Source organism: Epinephelus lanceolatus, chromosome 17 (assembly GCF_041903045.1).
Source record: "Epinephelus lanceolatus isolate andai-2023 chromosome 17, ASM4190304v1, whole genome shotgun sequence".
Classification (NCBI taxonomy): domain Eukaryota; kingdom Metazoa; phylum Chordata; class Actinopteri; order Perciformes; family Serranidae; genus Epinephelus; species Epinephelus lanceolatus.
In genome coordinates, this window is record NC_135750.1 from 21,291,283 (window position 1) to 21,316,239 (window position 24,957).

At 42.4% G+C, this 24,957-nt stretch overlaps 2 protein-coding genes across 9 annotated transcripts in view; both read right to left on the reverse strand.

Moving 5' to 3' along the window:
• The window catches only part of marchf8 (E3 ubiquitin-protein ligase MARCHF8), a 112,597-nt gene that overhangs the window by 14,952 nt on the left and 72,688 nt on the right, over positions 1-24,957 (reverse strand). For all 8 annotated transcript variants that reach the window (XM_078160543.1, XM_033613444.2, XM_078160539.1 and 5 more), the window contains 2 exons: positions 18,518-18,568; positions 7,226-7,305 (listed from right to left, as the gene is read on the reverse strand). In XM_078160543.1, the coding sequence (XP_078016669.1) occupies positions 7,226-7,305; positions 18,518-18,568 (131 nt within the window). The remainder of the gene's footprint in view (positions 1-7,225; positions 7,306-18,517; positions 18,569-24,957) is intronic.
• On the reverse strand, positions 1,510-7,192 carry LOC144458339 (uncharacterized). Its single transcript, XM_078160537.1, has one exon. The coding sequence runs from the start codon at positions 6,828-6,830 to the stop codon at positions 5,856-5,858; it is 975 nt and encodes a 324-aa protein (XP_078016663.1). The 5' UTR covers positions 6,831-7,192; the 3' UTR covers positions 1,510-5,855.

Genomic DNA, 24,957 nt, shown 5'->3' on the forward strand with positions numbered 1-24,957 from the left:
TTTACAGCTCTCACAATGTTTCTGTCATCGACTGCTGATGTTTTCCTTGGTCTACCTGTTCGACGTCTGTTGCTTAGTACACCAGTGGTTTCTTTCTTCTTCAGGACATTCCAAATGGTTGTACTGGCTATGGCCAATGTTTGTGCAATGGCTCTGATTGATTGTCCATCTTCTCTCAGATTCACAATTGCTTCTTTTTCACCCATAGACAGCTCTCTGGTTTTCATGTTGGTTCCACCTCTAAATGCAGTCTGCACAGGCAAAACCTATCGTACCCAATCTGAAACTGAGCTCAGACATCCAGTGCTATTTATTGTTTGAATAATCAATGTAATTGGGAGACACCTGGGCAACAAAACACACCTGTCAGTCACATGTTCCAATACTTTTGCTCTCATGAAAAATGGGTGGGTTCAAACAAAAGGTGCTATCTTCTAAGTTGTGTATCAGATCCAGATGTAAATACCTGGAAATGAAAGCTGAAATGTTGATCTCTTGTCCCATATTCATCTTTTGATGTCAAACCCAAATATTTTCAGTCTACAACAAAAATAAAGGAATTGGCCTCACTGTTCCAATACTTTTGGAGGGCACTGTATATGTGGGGAAAAGTGTGTAGCCTAAATTGTCTGTGAACCTTGCAAGTTATAATGGAGCTGATTTGTGTACCTGTTTTTGACAATGTTGCTATTAAACCATGTGCAATGTGTGTTTTATGTGTGTCTTGAATCAACCAAACTTTACAGCACTTCACAGAAGAACGTTGGCGGTATAAGTGTGGAGCGACACGGTCACACCACCGCACAAGTATAAATGCTCACAACAGCGTAGGTCACTTGTTCAGACTACGGCATAGGCTTTGCATAGAGCCACTGCACAACTATAAACCCGCCATAGGTCAAGTCAACATCACACACACACAAACAGGAAGCAGAAGTTAACTTGCTTACGATCTCAGAATGTAATGTCAGAACATTGACCTTGTTGCAACAGTTCAGACCAGGGCAGAGTCCTCAAAAATCAGCTGCTCCTTGTTTCACCACACATAACTACAACAGTGCCTGAAGCAGTTATCTAAACCTTTACTTCAAATCCACTTCATCCACCGATTTCCATCAGCAGATGCATAAACCAGGAGAGGTTTCTACTGTGTTTTCCCCCTGAGTGAGATGCAGAGAGCACTGGCTCTTCTCTTTGGGAAATAATAAACAAGTAAACAAAAGCACTTAGAGAAGGTGGAGAGGAAGAAGAGAGCAGGGTGTTTCAAATTGGCTTGTCTTTATCCAGGTTCAGGGGAGGATAAGAACACATGAAGACACACGTGCACACCCACATGCGCCCACACATGTTCGAAAGTGAGCGAGCGAGATAACGTCTATTTCCAGAAGACACTGATCTGGCCAAAGCGTTACAAGATTAAAAGACAAAGTGAACAAAGGAGGCTAAAAATAGGGCATTTCTACGGGTTTCTCATATGGAGGAGGAGGTTGAGGGAGAGGAATGAGGGAAGGGGGATTAAGGGATAGAGGAGGCACAATTAACATCTCTGGAAGACGGGTTTTTTTCTATTGGCTATGGCTGGCTTGTTTGTGTTTGTCTGCATGGATCACAAGATGATGAACTGCAGATTCTCATCCCACACATACTGTTGTGTAGACCTCTTTCAAAAAAACAAGACAAAAACCAGCCTGAGGACCTGGGCTCTCTTAGAGCTCATATGAAAGGTTGGCGCCTGCTGATATGGACAGATTTGACAAATTATTCTAATGTTGATTCAGATTTTTTTTGTTAACGTAGGAGGGCAGAGCAACAAAAGAATCCCTACACCTCCACATGGAGCCACGGTGGAAATAAAGTGATCAGTGAACAATGTGAGTGGAAGACGACTGCAATCTTGAGCTGAGAATTTTCGGTTTCAGGTCTTACAACTGCTGCAAAAGGCACCTTGAAGAAAGAAATCTTCCAAATAGAGCATTCAAAATTCAGCCTTGTCATTCAAAGTGACGTGCACATCATCCGAACATTTAGAGGAATATTCCCAAACAGCTAAATTCACTGTATCAGTGTCAGCTGCAGCACACCCCCAAGTATTTTAAGGCATGGGAGGGAAGTTAAAATTTAATTTGCATGCCTGAGCAGCCAAAACACACCCTGTTTAATAGTAATTTTAAGATGGCAGAGGCGCTGTTACAGTATGTCAAGATTAAAATATGAGAAGCAAAACAGAGTCGGGAAATCACGAGCTGAGAGGGGAACAGGCTCTGCAACATTACAGCCCTGGCAAGGCATTCACTTTCTTCCTGTTCGCTCTTGTCTGTTTCCTCGTACTTCTCTCCTGTGGCATTCAGCCGATCTTTGCACTCTTCTCTCTCTCAGTGTGTCGCTATAAGATCCCCTCCCTGCAGCTATTCCTTGCTCTGTCCTCATCCTCAAATGTTTATGTATTTATTTTCAAATGAATTTTTCAACACCATCTGCTTTTCATGGTTTTTTTTTGGGTTTTTTTTTTTATTTTAATTTTGCGTTTCTACTAAACAGATTTTTATAGGGGAGGTATGGGGCAGAGTGTGGCATCTGAGGCGTTTTGTTCTCTCCTGTTCTCAGCCTGTTTTTAGTCTGAGCAGTTTAAGCTCTACACTCCAGCAGAGACAAGCTGATCACAGAAAAACACAATTCAATTAGAGGCAGCACCACTGGAAGCCATCTCCCTTTTTACTCCTCTACCCTCTCTGCACGCCTTAAGAGGTTGCCTGTCTCTCGTTCTGTGACCATGTTTGCCTTAAAAGAGAATATTAAATTTGCTGAGAGTAGAGTTATCTTTTGCAGGAAGGTTAAGGAATTACATAGACTCTAGTGGTTTATATTGCGAGATGTAAAAACCTAAAGGTACTTGTGAACACTAGCAGCTCTAGTGAGCCATGTTTTTGTTTGTATCTGGTGCTCTACAAGTACATGCACAAGGACCATAGAGGATGATAATGCAAATTAGCAGATCAAGGAAGTCTTAAATCATTCAGAAGAAGATGACGAAGAAGAAGAGAAGAGGAAAGGCAAGATTAAAGAACAAGAGAAGGTGAAAAAGCAGTGAAAATTAAGAGTCCCTGACAACAATAATTATCATTTACTTCAAAGTTTGGCCACGTCTATTAGATGAATGAGGGGTTAAATGACACCCGCTTTTTCTCCTTTCAGCTGATCAACAGATGTGGCGGTAACCTGTCAATCAATGCTGCAGTGCACCACCAAAAGGGAGGTACGAAGACAACAAAGAAATCAGCTTTGGAAATATTTATGAGGAAGGTTTGTTAGGATGCACACAATGATGTTTTAGTGACAACCACTAAATGTAGACAGGTGTTTGTCCTTTTAAAGTTGTATTTTACTGTTGGAAAGACAGTCTTTTTGTAAAACTGGACTGTCTATGCTGTAAAAAGGGGGTCTGCCCATTGGTCCGACAACCCATTGGTCCGACATCCCATTGTTCCGACCATATTAAACCCATTGTTCCGAAGTCCCGCTGTTCTGAAATCATCATGATGCCCTGTGGTTAAGGTCTGGTTAGGTTTAGGCACAAAAACACTTGGTTAGGGTTAGGAAAAGATCATGGTGTGGGTTAAAATGAAAAAGAAAGTGGCAAACACACAAGCCGTGAGCCTGCTTCGCCTCAAGCCTTTCCTAGCTGACCCAGAGCCGGTCGTGGCGCACCATCAAGGCAGAAATACGCCCGCCAGGAGCCGTTCAGCACCACGGAGAGCTCCCCACACAACCCCGACCCCAGAGTTAATAACAGGAGGTTATGGTGTTTCATTCTCTCCTCTCTATGACACTTGTATCTCGACCAGTAGTCTACTTTTGTTGCGTTTGCTGATCCTCTATGGTACACAAATACAGTATAGCCTAGTATAATCACATATCGGAACAACGGGATGTCGGACCAATGGGATGTCGGACCAATGGGCTGTCGGACCAATGACACGGACCCGTAAAAAGACGCAAATACTTTTGAAATTGGTGCTACTTGACCAGAGAAAACAGAGAAAAAGAGCTTTTGCTCAAGAGGGAGAAAACCTACAACTACCAGAATGCACTGCACCGTACCACACCAATAAACACTCCCAGTGGTGGATGATGTGATGCAAAATGCCCACTGGAAAACAATATGGTGGCCGGCTGGCAACAAACAATCTTATATGACAGTTAAACAGTAAGATAAAATCTGTTCCTGAAAACATTTCAAATGACAAAAAGGTGATGCAGTAACAGACTCTTGGTTAATATTTAACGCAGCACTGCTTAGTTTTACAGTTTGAACAACAGCCCAAGAGCCAGTGAAAATCAGCCGGATGATGTGAAACAATCAGGGAAATCTGGAGTACGCATACTGCCCACATTGTTATGATACAAAGCTGGTTCAAAATTGGCAAAGTATCCCTTTAAGTTTCTCTAAATCGTGACATTTCTGACAAGGAAAGAGACCAAGTCACCTCCTAGGAGACTTTCAATCATTACTTTCTGCCGTGTTGTCAATAAAAGAACTGGCTAATAATTAACATGCCACCCTCTGGTCAAAAAAACCGCCCACACACACTTTTACAGGTGAGGTCAGGCTCTGCGGTCCCAGCTCACGCTTCAAGCCACATGACAGAAAGCTGCCACGATGTGTGTGTGTGTTTGTCTGTGTGAGAGTGTGTGCTGGCAGAGAGTACGCAGGCTATTTGAAGCCAATAATCTGCCTCCTGATCTCTGATCCTGGTCACCTTGCCAATTCTAAGCTCATGTTTCTCCCTCAGCCCACATCTGATGTATAAGACGTATAATCTGGAGCGGACTACAAGCACAGACCACAGCTGAGGGGCCAAAAAAAAAAAAAAAACCCAAAGAAAGACATATGTAATTGAAATTCCTTTGTGTTTAAGACTTAATACTCAGCCATGTAGCAGTTCACTGGATTGATGAGTGTTGACAGACAGATACTGTAACTCAGGGGGGCTCAACATGATCTATGTAGGGCTCAGATTTATTTTCTTGGCGACTTAGTGAGATCTACTGCTACCAAGCCTTGTCTGAAGGGGCCACGCAGCCATGACCTGGTCTGAAATCAAATATTACTCACAATCTGTCCTTCCTAACATAGCCTGGCTCTGCCTATCAGATTGCACACAGACTGCAATGTGAAAAAGACTGATGACGGCCCTGTCGACCCAATCAGACAGACTCCATCGGCTCAGCGTCATTTATTGTGCCCCGTCTGCCTCCGTTACACTATTTCTCAGACGGACACACACACCATTCCTCAAAACTATTAAATTTTCTACCCCAACCTCTGCCCTTCTGTCTTTTCTTTAACAGTGCCATTGTCCCCAACTCCTGCCTCTGTGGCAAAGATTAAAGCTTACGGGCAAAATCAATCACAAATTTTCGCAGCCTATGTAAGACAATTTAAATGCCTCATCGATCTAGTAACGAGGAAGAATTATTTAAAAAACACAGCTTGACAGAACTTTGAAAAACTTGGCACACCATGGAGATAACTGTGGAGTGAAATGAAATGGTATGAGATGAAATGAAGTCATATTTCTGTTCTAGACACACATGAGGGGTTGAATCAGGGCAGCTTATGGTGTTGCAGTGTGTGTGCGGACTAAAGCATCTATGTGTCAGGCTCTCCTGATTAACAGCTCCATTCCAAAGCAGGGTTTTGAGGACAGATACTGCTGTGGTGTAAGATATTCACAGTAGTTACACTACAGGATGAGAAGCTCTCCACTACTCCACAGGGCTCTGGGATTCACTGCCACGTTAACGGCACAGGGATGGACTGGGCTCTACCAAGTCACAGGAAGGGTGGGTGTGGATTACACCATCCAGACAGTCACCCACCTGCACCAGTCTCCAGAGAATGAATAGGGTGAGAGTGGCCCAGTTTTCTCTGACAAAGGGGACGGGCAGCAGTCCAAGTCGCTGTCCTCATCCATATAGCACAGGGGGGCTAGAAGAGCTCCTGTCCCAGTTGCAGTGACTGTTTCTGGGGTTTCCAGCTGGCCCGTTCCCTTTGGAGCTGGACTGGGCTGGTCCTCCTCAAACACATCGTCATCTCCCAGTAGATCCTCGACAGGGAACCCTGACTCGCTGCCTTCTAGCAGGACGCTAGAGGACTTGTGGAGGTGAGAGGCGTAGCTGCCCAGCTCAGAGCACTGCAGGCTGGCCGAGGTAGAGGATCGAGAGAAGGGGAGGAGGAGACGGAGGAAGTTGCCACTTGGGGAGTGGTGAGGGTGGAGGTGGTGGGTGTGGGAAAGAGGAGGAGGAGGGGCGACTGTGGCAGAGTCATATGGGGGACAATTAGCAGGAGGGGTGCTCAACATGTATTTGTAGTTGTTGGTGAAGGAGGGGACCAGGTGGGGGTGGGTGCGTGTTGAGGCTTGATTTTGTGTGGGAGCCGCAGCCAGCTTGCTGTCGAGTGTGTGTGCCCTTCGATCCGAGGCGGGTGGCTGAGCTGACTCGGGCTTTAGCTCCAGTTCTCCCTCGGAGCAGGTGCGGTCTATAAAGTGCAGACCACGACAAAGACTGTCCACGCGTTGGCCCACATCGTTTAAAGACACAGAAAACCTTAGCGAGCCGCCAGGGTGGATGTTGACTGAGGACGGGCGGAGCAGTGAGAGCCAGTCTCGTTGTTTGGCGTGTTTGGAGGCTAGTAGGGTGTCTGCGCAGAGGGTGGTCACTGAAATACCTCCTGAACCTTGACAGGTTTTACCGTTTGAGTTCAACAGAACCACTGCGGTCTGCTTCTGACGGTCCTGATCCTGACTGCTGATGTGAAAGTGTTTGTGCATGTATGTTTATAAAAGAGGAACGTCAGCGGTAAAGGACAGCAGGAGAAGAAATGGGAAAAGACAAAAAAGAGAAATGGAAAAGACATCATGCATTTGAAAACAAAAAGGAGACCAAAGGTTTTGGGGGCTTTGCCTCTGCATGAAACTACCAAACACTGTATGACCCATGAGACTATAAAATGCATTTAACAGGAGGTTACTTATGGCCAAGGCTACTTCAAACAGTTACAGTGTATTGCTCAAGGGTAAAGGGTAAACATCGCCCACTGATTAGGTTCTGCACCAGTAATGTACTGATAAACAGACAGAATGTGTTGTCCTCAGGTGTTCATATCACTGCGAACATAACTGTCATCACTGCAGTAAGAGTGAAATGAGGTTGAGGTGGTTTGTACCTGCAGATGTCCTGGCTGGAGGGTGAAACCGACGTCCTGGAGAAACTGCATGGAGCGTTGACTGAAGTCGGGCTCCCCGCCTGAGGAACAAAACAAAGATATAACTAAAGAAATAATAACTACTGTATTATTCAACAGACAGGATAAAATCACATTTCCTGTGCTGGCAGAAAAGGTCCTGCGTGGTGAGAATTATCGGCCGCCTGAATCTGATCTTTACAGAAAGAGTAAAAGTGCTTCACACAATGATGCACAGGATGATAAAAAAAGAGAAAAAAAAACACAATACTGTCAGTTAATCTGTCTGATTAAAGTAGTGCCAGGCGAAATCTGCCTCAGTGCGTCACAGAGCAGGCGAAACACCAGGCTGCCACGGAGCACAGCGCTCAGGAGACAGACTGCGAGACAGAGGGAGAGTTATGAAGAATGAGGCGCTGTGAGAGGCACAGCTGGAGGACGTGAGGCTGTAGACTTGTTCAGCCTCCGCAGAGAGTTTTTAAACAGATGCACCTGCAGGTACAAGGCTGTTGTAATAAAAAAATACCTTCAGCATGATCTTGCTTTCACCAATATTTATCTTTCGTAAATGGCATGGTGACAGTTAGTACAAGTGGCTTGAGAGGAAATTGTCTCACTTATAAATGCCAGAAAAAACTTAATTAATAATAAATGTTTTTCACTTTTATACTGTACTATCTCACACATAGGCTGCTGTAACGTCTCATAGACTGACATCTAACAAACCCAAATTAGGCACAGTCATCACAAATCAAAATCGCCTGTGGTCACTGCAACATGGTTGTGCACACTGTGCTCCACTGTTTTGCATTGTGAGTGCATCTCCAGTGCCCTTGAGGGAGTTCCAGACTAAAACTAAGACTTCCAGAGCATCTATCAGTTTTTGGAAGTCGTGGCCCCTCTAAGTTTCTCCAGCGGTGGCCACAACAGCCGTAGGCCAAGCTTTCCAGGAAAGCGTGTCACTTGTGAGATCTTCCCAAATTAGAATTTTGGCCAAGAAAACTACATGTGACTTCCTGCAGTCTCCGCTCACAGTGACTCCAGGACGTTTTTCAACTTTGGACAGAGTGAGGCTGGTTGTCCCCACTGCTCCCAGCCTTCAAGCTACGCTGGTTCTACATTTACATATACGTAACTCTCAGCAAGATAGCAAATAAGCATATTACAGTATAATAAACTATGCCTTTAAAGGAGACTTAGTATGCTTTTGCTTATTTTCTGACATATGTATTATGATAATGAGGTAAACATATGTTAAGGTAAACCCTGAAAGCAAAAGCCTCAGGCTTCAGCCTATTCTCAATACTCTGTTTCCAACTGTCTTTTCTACTTGAGCTACTAGCTGACATCAAATCATGACGGATTTCTTTCCATGGTCATCTGATTCAGGCACACTACTACAAGTGTTTACATTATGTAGCCTGCACTGCTACATAAAGTGACACGCTAATGTCTGCGTGTAACATGTACACTTGGTTGTCAAAGTTGTTCAATTCTCCCTAATTTCAGATCATATTCTTGCTGGAACAGGTTAGTTTGTGCTTAGAAGCTTTTATTGGTGATAACTGACAGTAGAAAGTGACACAATTTTCTGTTACAGTCATTCCCCGGCTGTAATGATGGTGCTGAGACAGTCAGATAAGCAAGTCCTGGAAATGTTGACCAATCAGAGCAAACCAGGCTTTTTTAGGAGCAGGGCATTAAGAGACAGGCGCGTTCAACACAGAGGGTGAATACAGGGGTCCCAGCACAGATGGTATGAAATTAGAACGTAGTTTGTCCATTAAAGCATGTAAAAATGTTCTAGTAGAAACCCAAAATATAACTATGAACCTTTAATCCTCTTTAACAATATAGCTACTATGACGAGTGACAGCATCCAGACTGGGTAGGGAGGGACAGTAAAGAGCAGGATCAGATAGTGTTTGGGTAGCTAATGTAAAGACACAGGGGGCCTGGTAATTTCAATAAGAAACTAATTACGTATTGATTTCATTTCTAACTAAGGGGAAATTTATAGCTCATGACCTGACACCAATCGATAGAAAATTCAATGTCCAGCTCTGCCCTTTGGTCTGTTTTTCTGTACACGAACAGCACAGTTCCTCTATAACCGCCTTTTTTTCCTCTCACACACAAGTACGCAAACATGCTGTCCCTGTCTTTTTTCTGTTGTCCTTCTTTCATAGTTCACCCAAGGTTGGTTTTAATGTCTCCTGAATATTTAATTTAACTTTTTATTTTAATAGTTGACATTCAAGGCTGCTGTTTGGGGCTCCTGTAGGCATGTGGAATATACGTGCAAACTGAAGCAACAGCTCTGAGAAGTGGAGGAGGGAGAAAAAGATCAGATCAAAGCAATAAAACATTATTATAGCAACCAGCACTATATTTAACGGCATACTGCTTCAGCTTGATACTTAAAATATGACTTATGCCGTCTATAAACTAGAGGACTTTAAAAGAATCTAAAGTCTGACACCCTCTCACATCTAAAGACACTGTGAGTTTTCAAGTCACACACTAAGATGAAGTAAAGACTGGGGATCTTGCAGGGTCACTATGTGCAAGACGACACCTAGATTCCTTTCAAGACAATTTCCCATTGTGCTCCTGGAGGAAAATATCACGCCAAGCTCGCTTTTAGAAATATGACATATCAACAACTCCTTAAATGTCCACAAAAACACATAACTCTAGTTTGTGCACAAACTTTACATTTTGGATTTTGTCACCACAACTCACTACCAAGCTATTTAGATAGAAGGAGAATGTGTGAATAAAAGGCGAACCGTTTCAAAAATCAAGATTTCCCACTAAAATAAGTGCTACTTGGTGGATCAGGTACATGCCGAATTGAATACAGACTCTTGTTCCCTTCACAGCTTCACCAGTTTCTCCTCCTTTCCCACAGTACAAGAGAACCGAGACTTGTTCACGTTCTTGTCTCCCTGGAGTCCCCTTCATGTTGACTGTCTACCTGGTTTGCTGCTTCTTGTTCCGGGCTGGAGGCAGCGCAGCTATTCTTCCCCATTTGCATGAGCCAAGACTTAAAATTTACGATAATATTAAGCATGTCTGATTTTGTTGGAACGTCTAAACCTGGGGTGTCAAACTTATTTTAATTCATGGGCCACATACAGCCCAATTTGATCTCAGAGGGGCTGGACCAATAAGACTATCGCACACTGACCTATAAGTAACATCTGCTCCAATACTTTCCCCTTTTTTGTGTAAAGAATTACATTCTGTAGACGTTCAACCTTTTACAAAACAGATGAACAGCCTTATGAATGTCTTAAGAAAAATAAGGGCAATTTCAACATTCGGTCAGTTTACTTATCACTGTCATTACATGTGTATTTATCCGCACATTTCCTGATACAGATTCCTTTGAACTGAAGCTGCTGATTAACAATATTTTGCACAATGTTCAGTGTCTTTAAACATGATCACCATTAGTATTCATTGTAATTTCAGAGAACTGTATCCTGGTCAGGATGGAAAAGCATCTGAAGCAGAATTTTACATGTAGTAGGCAAGACATTGTTTAACTTGCTCCTGAAACCTGGCACCTCTTAGTCTAGTCATCTCGTGGGCTGGATTGGACCCTTTGGCGGGCTGGTTCTGGCCCATGGGCCGTATGTTTGACACCCCTGGTCTAAACAATAAAAAGACTGACTTAAGACAGCTCGGACTGATTTTATGACCAGCTTACACGGAACACTCCAAGGACGGTAAAACTCTAATGATTTATTCTGAAGTGTGTGTGACAGTGAAATCACTTGGAAAGTCATTTCTTGGCTGAAATCTGAGTTAAACTGATAAAAAGAGGAAAATCATGTTAACACTGATGACACTGGATGGTATCTTTATTCCTTATAGCTGTGTGAACATAATGTTCCAGTGTCGTCCTGTGAGTTGACCGATAGATGACCAGCTCTTTCTCTGAGCTGACTCAAACAGCGGAGTAATGATAACATAGTCGAGATAGTAATGATTAACTTCCTAAATGCCTGTATGACTCACTTCAGACATCTGCTCTCTCATAACTGCCCTCTCTTATGCTGAGGACCTCTGATGAGCAAATGAGTGCTGGCATTTAATGGAGAACCAAAATGGTATCTCAACAACTGCTGAAAAATTATGTCAGGTGGCCACATTTTACTTTAGAGGCTGTAAACTGTAAAAATAAGCATATTTATACTCTTTAATTTATCCACTCAGTCCTTGGTTCATTCAGTTCTTTAGCTCTGATGTGCTAATTAGATATAATCCTGCCTGACATCATACTCTCTCTGTAATGAACCTCTGTTTATTGTGCTTGGAAACAGTCTCTCAAGTCATTATCATAACTACTTATTTAACCTCTCTCATTGAGCGCTCCCACTCTCCATAGTCACACTTAATCATCCTCTTCTCCACTTGTTTACCTTCCCTCCATACTCTTATTTCTTTAACACCTATTTTATCACATCTGCTATTAGCTCCGACTTCATTCTTCTTTTACCGTCTCCATCTGTACCTGGAGAGAACTATATAGCTCTCATTTTGTAGCCACGGGGGCCTTTCAAAGAATAACCTTTAAAATCTAACAGGAACAATGAATCGCCGCCTCCCAGTGAGAGGCTTCTAACAAGTCAGACACATCGGAACGGGCTGTGTGATTGGACCAGATGTTGCTGGTTTACATCCCTTTGACGAAAGGATGAGGTGTTGTTAACCTCAGCTCTAAAATTACTGGCAAAAAACAAAGATCCCTGGTAAAGCTTAATACTGAGCAAGTCCTCAAAAAGCGTATAAGGTTATCAACAACCTGATACAGTACATGTCCTCTGAAACTTCTTTAAGCTGCTGCCATCAGGAATGTGTTTTAGATCAGTGGTTCCCAGCTGATCCAGCCACAGGGTCCAGATTTCTCCTTTATCATTAGTTAAAGGTCCACACAGTTTAATACATTCAGCGTTATACTTGTGTTTGGCCGTGTCATCAAGCTAGTTTGCTGTCTCTGTCAAGTAGCTGTCCATTAGTCATGGCACTTCACAATAAAAGCTATGTGCCAGAAACTCACTGTACTTCAAAATCAACTGTTTTTTACAAACTTGAGACATTAGCGAGTCACTTGTGGTCCAATCAGAATGGACATGCGACCCACTCTTGGACCGTGACCCACCAGTTAGGAACCACGATCGCCTGTGTGTGAAACAAATAGGAACTTTGGTTTTACATTACGAAAAGCCACAGCACAAGAAATGGTCAGTTTATCTTGCTTATATACTGATAAATGCACTTGCACTGTGTTAGGTATTGCGCAATTATTTCATATGTATGTCTTCCTGAGACATTTCTCATACTTGTGCTTTTTGATTGCTCACTATGTGTGTAAATAAATTGAGGTAAAACCATGTGATGCAGTTGACTGCACCAGACAAAGCTAATAGGAGGAACTTGAGTTCAGACTGTTTTGTTTCTGAGGTCAAAAATTAACTTTAAAGGAAGAGTCTGACATTTTGGGGACTATGTTATTCTCTTAGGAAGATTGTGTTTGATGTGTCTGGAAACCATAATACTGTAAAGCATGTGACTCAGCTGCACGGCTGGCTAGCTAGCTGAATGATGGCTGAATTTTAACCAGAGAACTGGGTTTTATTATCTTAACATACAGCGGTTGGAGGAGTGCCCAAAACTAGCTGGTTAGCTTATAACTGGTCGTCTTTCCTCTGGTTTTCTTTTCAGACTCCTTGTTATTTACTCGCCCTCTCTGCCCTTCCCTAAACCAGGAGCAACATCTTCCCCTCTTGAGCTTTAAATGAGTCTCTTCCATGTTCGTCCTGCAGCGTCACTACAGTTTTAAGTGCTTGTTAGAATTCTCTAACAGCTGTAGAGCTGATGTGATCACTTCATTAACTGATTAGTCAGTGAACAGTAAATTCATCAGCAACTATAACAGAATAATCTACTTGTCATGTTTTTAATAAAGACAGGAAAAAAACGATAATTGAATACTCTATTATAGAGAAAAATCATCAATATAGTCACAGCCATCAATAGCTGATGATGACCTGCTATGACCGAGCTCTGCAGCAGCGATTCTTAATGTGATCGGTCTGCTTCAAAGATAAAGTGCATTTCTATCAGTACTGATATAATTATCTGCCTATCCCCTGTCCCCTTGGTGTCATTTTACAACTCTGCAGACAAATTAACAATAATGACATTTTCCACCAAAAGCATTTTGTAAGTCCGGTTTCTCCGAGGACCAGAGCCAGCAACCAGTAAAAAGAAGCAACGCTGCCAGATTGAGCGATTCAACAAAGAAAAGAAAACAAACTAAACTAGGCTGTGTGCCAAGAAATTTACAATTAACTTTACTTTTTTTTCAGGATAGTGGCCTGGTTCAGTGCCTGATTTCAACATCAGCCTTCTGCCAAGCTGCGCAGACCAGCAGAGATGGTCCGGTAGAGATCCGCAGGACAGACCCAGTTTATGCACCACAGCAATGGAACCTGAAATGTAGCAAAACTGCAGCAGCTTGAATTTTAGAGCACCACTAGATGTTTGGCTGACTGTCAGCGGCGGCCCACTGAGCTGTGGGCCGCTGCTTTGTGTCTTCATGAGGACTGTAATAGTTTAATTCCTTCCCAAACAGTGTAGGAGGCACAGCACAGTTCCCTGGCACGGTGCTAAAGAGAGAAACGGCTACAGCTAAGCCTCCTGACCTCGCCGAGTGGAAAATCAACTCCTGCCAAATCACCAGGCAATCCGCAGTTCACAGAAGCTTCCAGAGCTGCTTGTATATATTTTACACTGACCATCCTTTCATTTAACAAAAATGCTGATTATCTGACCTCAACTCAACCTTTCTTTTACAAATTTCCAGACATAAACAGCTCGATAAAAGACACCGTCTGAATACATGAATCAATGAACAAACAAATACACAACAGAGCCGTGATAATGAGTTTTGGCTTTGGATACAATAAACATTTATATGTAAGATCTTACACCTTAATCCCCAATGGTGACAAGCACACTGATGGAGGCAATATCATCTTTGTGAAACAATTTACCTCCTGCCTAAACGCTGCAGCTTGTTTTCCTGTTGTTACATAAATGTCTCTGTCCTGGCCTGCGTGTCTCATGACAGGTATTCCAGTGAGTGTAACCGAATACCTGGAGAGTGGATGTTTTTCTGAGTCAGCCTCAAAGGGGAAAACGCTGTTCAGTTAAAGAAAAAACCAACAGTTCACTGACTGTCTACACCAAAAAGCGACCGCAAGTATGAAACTACAGCAGGTGCTTTGACAGAATGAACAAATTCTTCGGATGTTTGCGCTCTCTCACACAAATCACCCAGACTGCGTTGCCGCGCCAAATCGGAGATGTTATGAAATATTCCTCTCAGTCCGAAGCTGTGGTTATTTATGTAGAGATATCTTTTTAAGTAGGTCAACAATTGGACACGAGCACATTCATTTTTGATTTGATCTGATACGAGCCGATGTGATTCAGCTTGAATCTGTGCCACGCGAAGCAATGCAGGGTTTGTTTTGGTGTCCTTATTTTGAGTCTGGCTGTGGAGCTCATGTGGAAATGAGCGAAAACAAACACGTGTCGGTCAAGATCATCCATTACACGGTCATCAGCAGTGGAACGTGTGTACATCAACTTAAGTTTTTAACGGCTGTGCATTTTACTGAGATCCATGAAATGTCCTTATCTTTCATTTTATGGAGCTCTGCAACATACATGAACTTGACCTATATATTATATTTTTACAGCTAAAAAATAGGAACTTTTGAGTCGCTGCTGGAAATATGAAAATCTTCCATCTCATCCTGCCAATACAGCAGAGAGCGGGAGAAACCGCATATATGCATAAAACAATCTTCTGTATGCTCTCAGATCATGTTCTGATTTAAGCAGCTTTCAGGGAGAGAGGTTTCAGGAAGAAGAAAATCTATAACACCTTTATAACAATACACTATTAAATCATGTGCTTCCAGTTTAAAGCTTTTAAGGTATATGTGGAGAGTTTGGAGAGGACTTCTTCTTCTGCCAAACTGGTCTAGCGATTCAAACAAGCAACCTTTCCACCCATGAGCCAACTCCCTCTTTAACCGTTGAGATTCCTGGAAGATTTGCTCATCCAGAGAACAATTAATACAGATTTAAGACCTGCCAGTCAGTGGTATTTCCCTTTAGGAAGGAGCAGGAAACACCAGCTGGCGGGCAGACTGCTGGTTATTAATTAAAGCTGTCAAACTTAAGAGCTTTGTTCATACTTTACGTCCATCACTCCATTACACACACACATTTGTCAGAGGAATGACAGTTTAGGTAGGACATTCAATGACAATGCATTGCGTCCAGACACCGCTAACGTATTAAATCCACCCTTCCATTTACGCATGAGATACCTGGCACTATGATTTCTTGGCCATCTCACATGTGTGTGTGTGTGTGTGTGTGCTTGTGTGTAGAAAGGAACTGCAAGAAGACAAAAACTTCTTTCTATGACTCCAGACTTTTAAGACATGACTAAACTATCAATCATCACCATCACATGTTTATATATTCAGTGTTGCACTGTTCAAACGAGACTGAATGTTTGAAATAACTGGGCTGTCCCAGGCCAATCTGCAAGATCCATATCTGAGTCAAACAAGGCGTGCTTAATTGATTGGTTTCAGCTATTTTAGGCCCCATCAAACCATCGAACTATCCTGCCACCGCAGCCTCAGATTGACACTGCTGTCTCAACGCACACCAAACAAAACTCTGCTGGAAGCCATTAAACCACTAGATTGACATTGTGGCTAATGTGCCTAAAAAAAAAAAAAAAGTTTGACACTACTCTCAAATCTGTCTGGTGAATACGAGGCTAACACTTCAAGCTGGTTAGCTTAGCATAAAGACTGGAAAAGGCTAGCCTGGTCCGTCCTAAGATAACAAAATCCATCCACCAGCATCTCTAAAGCTTTCACCTGTATGTAAACCTAAGAGTAACTAAACTACCACCTAGCAGCTGAATGTCTCTGACCATCAGTCAAGTTACAGTTCACATCCATGCCCAGACTCATGTGTAGCCCTGACAGTTGGCAATGCTTCAAATATGGATGTTGCTGCAAAGAAGCTACAGATTCTGAAACACTGATGCTTCACACATCTTCAACTTGGCAGCACAGAAGATCTACAATCAGCACAAGGTGGACACCCAAGATGAGAGTCACCAATCCAGTATCTGACCAAATACGTCCCCCTTCTGTTTCTGAGATATGATGTTCAGGATGACCAGAAAAGTATTTCTGCAGAACATTATGATGTCACAGTGAAGCTGACCTTCGACCTTTTGATGTAAAATGTCATCACTTCATCATTTTATCCTATGAGACATTTGTGTGATTTTTTTTGGTAATAATAAGCATATCACTTCTTAAGTTATAGTCAAAAACTTGTTTTGTGAGGTCACAGTGACCTTGTCTTTTGACCACTATAATCTAATTAGTTCATTGTTGAGTCCAAGAGGACTAAAAATGTCAAACTGTAGTTAAACAGAATGTTATATGACTGTGTACAAAGTATTTATATGGAAGTAATAAGTCAGTTTTTCCAATCACATGTGCCCAAGTTCATGATCATTATCGCACTGTTGTGTAAGTGTACTTTTAGTTATTACCCAATTACACCGTTGTAAACATTCGATATTGCAGGTGTGCCTCCTGGTTTAACTTTGACTTTGTACCCACTGCTGATGTGTACACAATTCAACTTTATAACACAATGCAGGACTATAACAAACATTTTGGGCTCCATTTTACACCTGGTGCAAAGCGGTGCACAATGCAACGCAACCGTCATGGCTACAGACAGAGGTCATCATTTTTGCAGCCAGCACCGGATGTGAAAGTACTTATACCCACTTGTCCACCCGTGGGCATGTAGGTCTTTAAATGAGTTGTGTTCAAGCACATTGTTGGCGTATTGCTATATTGAGGCAGCAGAAAGCGACTGCACCATTGACCAAATGGTGGAGTTTTTTCTTCTATCTAAAGGGCGCATTATTCAGATAGTATGATGCGCCAACATAGGCAGGTTCAGAACACATGTACACGTTACACACACAGGGATGTGCGGATGGGTAGTGGGTGGGTGAAATACTACATCATTAGAGTAAAATTTTAAGCATACTCTCTAAAATGCAGAGAGCAGAGAGCAAAGCAGAGCTGCAGAGTTGCTGTCCGACTCCCCATTAAGACAGTCGATACGTGCACTTATGCACGAGAAGCAGCATAACTTAAATTGTTCGTTGTTTCAGTAGTTGAAAGTTCAGTTCTGTTTCCTCTGTCAAATTTATAACCACAGTTTTATGTTTTGCTGCTTAAATGTTCTGTGATATTTGCTGCTGTGACATCACTGCACACAACTATGAATTAGGGCTGCCACAATTAGTCGACTAATCAATGACTAATCGACTATTAAAGTAATCGGTGACTATTTTCGTAGTCGACTAATCGAAGAAATAATCGACAGATTAGTCGACAATGAAAATAATCGTTAGTGGCAGCCCTATTATGAATACAATTCAATAAACCAGTAACAATCAGTGAGTCAGTGTTAGTTTAACTAAGCAATACAGTGTACACCTCTATAGCATGAGAGAGGCATACTGTCTCAGGAAACAGTATATTTATGTTTAACCATAACTGTGAGGATGGCTGCTGTTGTATTTGTCACTCAGGTGCAATAACTTCCACCTCCCTCACGTTTAAAGAGTGATTGCTGTGTGGACCAAATATTATTGCAGGAGCAGTCCCATGGCGGTGAAGTGACCGTGACATCTATTAGCACAAGTAAAGGGTTTATCCTATAAGAGGCTCAGGAGAACAAGGATTGAAACCCTGCAGTCAGATTCGATGGAGGGTGTAGCTTTGACTGAGCGAGCGGAGAAGAGGAAAGGGAGTGAAGAAAGACACAGAGAAACATGTTGTCTGACAGAGAGCCACGAGGAGCTGAGGTGTGAAGCCACGTCTGCTTTCTGGATGTTGATCAGAGGGGCAGCTCTGATTGGAGTGATGTGATGGTGATGTGATTTGAGAGAGAGGCAGCTACACTCCCTCCACTTCATGTCTGACTGTGCTGTCAGTCTCTGCCTTCCTCCACAGCTCACCTCAACACCACCCTCCTTTCTCTCTCTCTCTCTCTCTGTGTTGAAGGAAGACTATATATCATTCATTCAAATGTTTTCTGTGTGTGTGTGTGTGCTTTGCTCACCTTTGATATATTGCTGGACCTGCTTGCAGAATGACCCAGAGGCTTTTCATTCTGGAAAAGAGAAGAAAGAAGGCTCAAGTGGGTGGAAAAAAATACACAGTCAGAAACAGTAAAAAAAAAAAAAAAAAAAATGTTGTTCAACCTGCATAATGCACTCTGCACAGTGAGAACTGGAACATGCCCCATATTTACTATCAGCATCACATTTTATTGGTAATGAATGGTGCTGTTTTTGAAACAGAGCAGACATTTACCGGAGATGTTTGCAAACACAACTATTCACATGAGTCTACATGAGTTCATGTAGGCACACAGCTGCTTTGAGCTAAATGCTAACATCATTAGCATGCCAATACACTCACAGTAACAATGCTAACATGCTGACGTTCAGCTCTCACAATGTTTACCATGCTCATCAGCTTATATTAGTGCGTTAGTGTGCTAACATTTGCTAATTAGCACTAAGTCTGGCTCACAGGATGGAGACTGAGAGAATGAACCTGTCACTGGCTGTCTGTTTCAGATGGTTACATGTTTTCTGTGATCGTTTTCAAAATGCCTGTCACTCAATAACTAGACCGGCATAGCCAGACCTATCTTCACACTTGTGCAGCTGTGCAGGAAACAACAACAAAAACGACAACAACCACCTCCAACCCATTGTATGCAAATGTCCCACCAGGACAAGTTCTGTCCCAATGCTATTTTGCAAGAGCACTGTCGCTGCATCCTGGGCTATTAGCGCCACCCAAGATGATTGTGACTGGTTCAAGGAAACACAAATGACCCAAAGTGTTTTTTTCCCTTAGCGCAGAAATAATATGGGTTCGGTCAGACCTTTCTCCAGTGCTGGCACAGTGAGAGACAGGTATGCCTATGCAAGACTAATAACTCTAAAGACAAGGTACAGTTAAGACTGGAGTGTCATTAGTTTTGCAAGTATTAAGTCATAAGGCAAATTATTGAACATAATGACATTTTGATCTGATGATGGCGTTATGAAAAGTAAAGGGATCATCAGAGTTATTAAAATCCATCCTGAGGGGAACATGAATGTCTAAATCAAGTTTTATGCCAATCCATTCAGTAAAGATTGAGATATTTCACTAGATGAGTTAAATTGTGACCATCTGTTGGCACTACGGGAAACATCAGAGTCTGGGATATGACATCTTGGCAACATGAGTGTTTTTACCAAATATCACGGCAAATCCTTAAACAGTTGCTTCAGTCAGGACCAAAGTGGTGGACCGATCAATAGCCACGCTGCTGGCATGGATGAAAATGCCATTGATTTAAGTAATAATGCAAAGGTTTATATGGTGCAGATATGATATTATGAATGAAGAAATCTACGTAAAGGCTTTAGCAGGAGTAGGAATGACTGATTCATGGTTTGTCTCCTAATGAGCACAGCAAAGCTACATCCCTCAGCAGCTGAGCCCGAGCTGTCTGGCATCCCAACTTGGTAAATCAACTTCTTCTGGCTTGAGACGAAAGGAGGACAAGCTGATTACATAATGCATCCATCCAAACTCCAAATCAAACGGTGTCACAATATTTGTATCATTATCCAGGGAGTGAAACAGGCCAACGCTGTCAGCACTCGGCACACTCAAGTTTTGTTCTGAGGCTGTAATGATCCTCGATTCCCACTCGCTGTTCTCGGCTTTCATCGGAGACTCGGATAAACAGCCACCGGGGTGCTGTACTGCATTCAGTATTGGTATTGGTATTGGTATTGGTATTGGTATTAAAGCCTCGCGTGGTTCCTTAATGAGTAATCAATCATAGTTGCATAACACTGAGTTCACACTGGGTGCGACAGGGCTTTGGTGCTTTGGACACAAACAAATCTCTGCAAAGGGAAACACACTCTGTCTATACTGTCTACACACTGTGCACATACAGTAAAAGCACAGCCAGATTAAACTGTTAGGCAGCAAAAAAAAGTCCCGCAACCTCCAGTCAAACACAATACACAAAGCAGCATTATTAGAGAAACCAGAGTCCTAGAAACCAACCATTATTCATCAGCAAGAACAATACAGCTTGACTCAATATTTCATGTGTCAATTAGTTTGTGATAATTTGATTACACTCATATCTATTTAAAAATATGCTCCATGTGAGCTCACGAGAAACTAAGTTAATATTGAACATCATTCGGCTTCCTGTTGAGTATTTTTTTTGTCTGTAATTGAGTGCTTATTTGATGTTACTGACTCACTCCACCAGCACAGCACAGACACAGGTCGATCAGTCCTGCCTGCTTGGATGTCATTGTAGTATTATAGGAAATGTTTCCTCTTACTTGTAGTGCTATTTATCAGTCTAGATTGTTTAAGTGTGAGTTGTCGAGTGTTGGAGATATGGGCTGTGAAGATGTCTGCCTTCTCTCAAATTTAATGGAGCTACATGGCACTCTGTTTTGACACTCACTTTTAAAAAGTCAATAGCAATGTCTCTTTCCAGAAATCATGACCCTGTTACTTAAGATAATAGGATAGGAAGCATGTATCTACTCATGAGAACTTTGTGCCCATGACAGCAGGAGATGGCGTCCTCCTGGGCTGAGCTGTTAGCAAGCTTAGTGGTGCTAGGTGAGCTAATAGATACACACAGTGCTTAATTTGAGCCGGAACGTACTGGAACGCATACCAGGATCTTTTCAGAAAAGGCCCTGGTGCGTTCAGGAGCTAATTTGCATGGGTCTAGAACTTTTCACATCTAAAAACTTCATACAGTATTGGCTGATGTCACTAGTGTTGCAGGTACCTCACATACCACTACTGTGGGATAAGTTCAAAGTCCAATCGCAAGAGGGTGAGTGTCCGCTGGCGCGCTGGCCACCTGGCACTCAATATGCTGCTGTAGTGGTTTGTTTTCCAGACATGTGAGTATCTTTGACCAGTGAAATTTATTATTTATTTCTTTTTACTTGTCGGCAGTGATTTGTTTTCCACAGAGCTCTACATGCGAGCATTTTACTCATTTTTTTTGCGACTAAAAATATTTTTTGTGAGCAAAATCATTCAGCATGCTGTGCAAGTACAGATTTCAACCACCAGCAGAAACGAAAGGTGAATCCTGCCAGTTGTGGGTTGAATGGGGGTCACAGACAGGAATATGGCGGTCAAATAGCCTACGGCGGCTCCGCGGCGCAAGATAACAGCTTACCGGCGACAGAGAAGTCCGACTCCAGGTCCAGTAGCCTAATTTCCTCTTTCGTTGGCGTCATGACTGCCCAGTAGTACCTAAACAGCCGAGCCGTGGCGGCACACAGGTATGTGGCATGTCAGAGGAGAAACGAGCCATTCACATTTTTTCTCTTTGTGGCAGGTAATGGCCCGCAAACCTCACTGCACTTCAGGGACTGTTCTTTACTTATGAAGGGACTGTTCTTTACTTATGAAGGGACTGTTCTTTACTTGTCAGGGGAGGAGGGTGGCTGGTTGATTTTTATTTTATTTATTTATTTTATTTCAATCCCCCCTATGTTAATCACTTATTGATGCTGTTTTTGAAGTATGAATAAGTCAATAACTAATTTATTCAATTGAAATATCATTGATATATTATAGAAAAGTGATTTCTCTTTTTATAAATGACAATAGGCACACCTGCCTCATTTTCGCTGTGGTATCATGATACGACTCAGAACTGTGAAACTTTCACTGGTATCGTACCGTGGGTCCCAATTTTGGTACCATGACAACACTAGATGTCACAACCATTCCATTCAGAGTTGCACAGTGAGGCGGCTCGGGTGCCGCTTAAAAAAGTGGGGGAACACTGCTCACTCAGAGGCCCAAAGTGTTTCCCTACTGCTAATTTTACAAATTAAGCACTGGATACACACTTCCTTCTGCGTGGTGATACAGTTGGCGGGTGTAGTTTGTTCGAAAGAAAATAGTTTCTACATGAAACTGCTCACAACAAGGTCTGTGGATTATCTTGTGTAACTGGCCCTGATTTCTGGAAGAGAGGCATTGCTGTTGAGTTTTTAGAATGTATTGGCAAACATTTCTGCAGCTGATATATCCAACACTCTGCAACTCACACCAAAACTATCTAGACTGATAAATAGCACTACAGGTAAGAGGAAAAACATGTATTTTTGATTTTGAGTGAACAGCCCTTTTAAGAAAATTAAGTTTTGTGGACTCAATAAAAGACAGAATAACCTGAGAAGGAGGGGATACTGTAGTGAACTTGGAACCTTTGGGGCCACTGGAGGTCTGGGGACGATTATTTAACCAGCCTTGCAGAGGAGGGCACTCACAGAGACGCACAAAGGCGCTTATACACACACGCTCACACACACATACTGACAGGTAGCATTTGTGTGGAAATCTCGACCCTGAGAACTTTCTTCATGTGTTATCTCTGCCACCCTTGCCCAAACAGTAACACTAAGTACATTAACCTTGCCACAAGAAACTCACGAACCACGAGTCTCCACACATCAAACCACTAAGAGAGTACCCGACGTGCCTCCAATTCTTAATTACTTCAGCGCTTCACTCATGTCCTCGTCGTGACTAGTTGTCATGGTGATAGAGGACCACTGTGTGTGTGCCAAGTCTCTCCATCACTCTCTGCTTCCCCCTGCTTCCCTCCATCTCCATCCTTATTTTCCACCCGTCTCACTAAACTCCTGAGGACATTTAAACACACACAGTAGGGTGGCAAGATATGAAGACAATGTGAATATCACTGTAACAATATGACTTGCCAGATATTAAAGTGTACTCAGTTCTGCCTTCCCGCTGCTTTCAGCATACGGCTAAAATACAACAAATTGCTTGTTGAATTAAAAAAAAAAATGAAAGGAAATAATTTTTCAGCGTTCTATTATTGAACAAATTGAACACTGAACTGAACACAAAAGGCATCAAAATTAAAGAAAAAAGGTATTTTAAAGTGCTCTCTTCTACTGATACTCACTTTGAGGTAACTCAATAAATCCCTGAGCATCAGGATGTTCACAATAAACGTTCAAAACAATAACTTAAAAACAATTTCTCCTGTCTCAACTCCAGCCTCCTGCTCCTCTCTGGCATTCTGCACTCATGCTGTCACACTTCCAGAGTAGTACGGCAGCAGATGCAAGTGTGCAGATTCTGACCTGTCAGACAATGCCCAGTGGCGAGGGCTCAGTGTGACTGGCCAGAGAGCTAACAGCATGGCACATATCACAAAAAAATAGCACCTACATACAGAATATAATATAATATGTTGTTACGTCAAAGTGCAATATTGTAGTTTTTCCACAATGTGTTTATCGTGCAGGTAGAAAAATGATAAACTGTGCAGCGCTAGCTCACACACAGTCCCTCTCAGCCATGCTGATGAGACAACAATTCAGATATAGATTCTAAGATCCAGCTATTTCCCACGAATCTGATAATGCAAACATGCCTGCACTTGCATCCAAACATACAAATTCTCAGCTCTTGCACCACTGTCACACCCTCATCTGGTTTAACTGGAAGCAAAGGGCTAGTACAGAGGGTGCAATTAACCACACATTAGACACCACTCAGATAGTCTTACTTCTAATTCTCCAACTGTCGACTGGTCACATAGCAACAGTAAAAGTTTCCATTATCTGATGGGGCAAAGAGCTGACATTTTATCATAAGGAAAACAAAATTCTGAATAAACATCTCTACGCAAGTGAGACGCACTTCCTGGCTGATGTAGTGACACAACTTCAGGGCTCACATGCATGCAAAAGTTTAAAAAATGGGAGCTGGAAAAGCCTTAAAAAAACCATTGTCTTCACCGGCGGTTCTGCAGATATAACTCTCCCACAGTACTAGTGGATTAAAGTGAAGCTGTTCTCCTCCATCTCCATGTCATTACTTCTTCAGTGTCTTCAATACAATGCCACAATATGATAAATACAGCTCTCAATGGGTGCAATTTAGGCAGCAAATCAATTGTCGGATTGTTGAAGAGGATAAAATCTTTTTTTTTCTTTTCTTTTTTTTTTTGGCAGGGATAACAGGCACTGCAAAAGAATAGAACAAATTGATGATCCTTGCCCTTAATCCTCCCTTCTTGGCCAAAAATGGAGTAACAAGTAGATGTGCCCTCGACTGCGGGTTTCTGGGAAATAACAAGGCTACAAATGGACTGATGACTTTCATAGCAGCGGTGTTTAGAGCAGAGAGGGTGCAGACAGATGACAAAAGATGAGAAAGGAAATAGATCAACACCATTTCAATGTGTCCTCTCTTTCTGTCTAACCCCATTTCTCTTAAAATCCTCTCTCTCAAAGTGTGTTACCTGTACAAGCTCTGGGAGTCACCTTCACTGCCGCCATGACTGTAGACTATAAAGGGCCTTATTCTCTGGGCTCATGCATAATTCTGATAAAGAAGGGTTCAGGTTTCACACACCACTGTGTCCGTCTTTCTCCACCTCCTCTG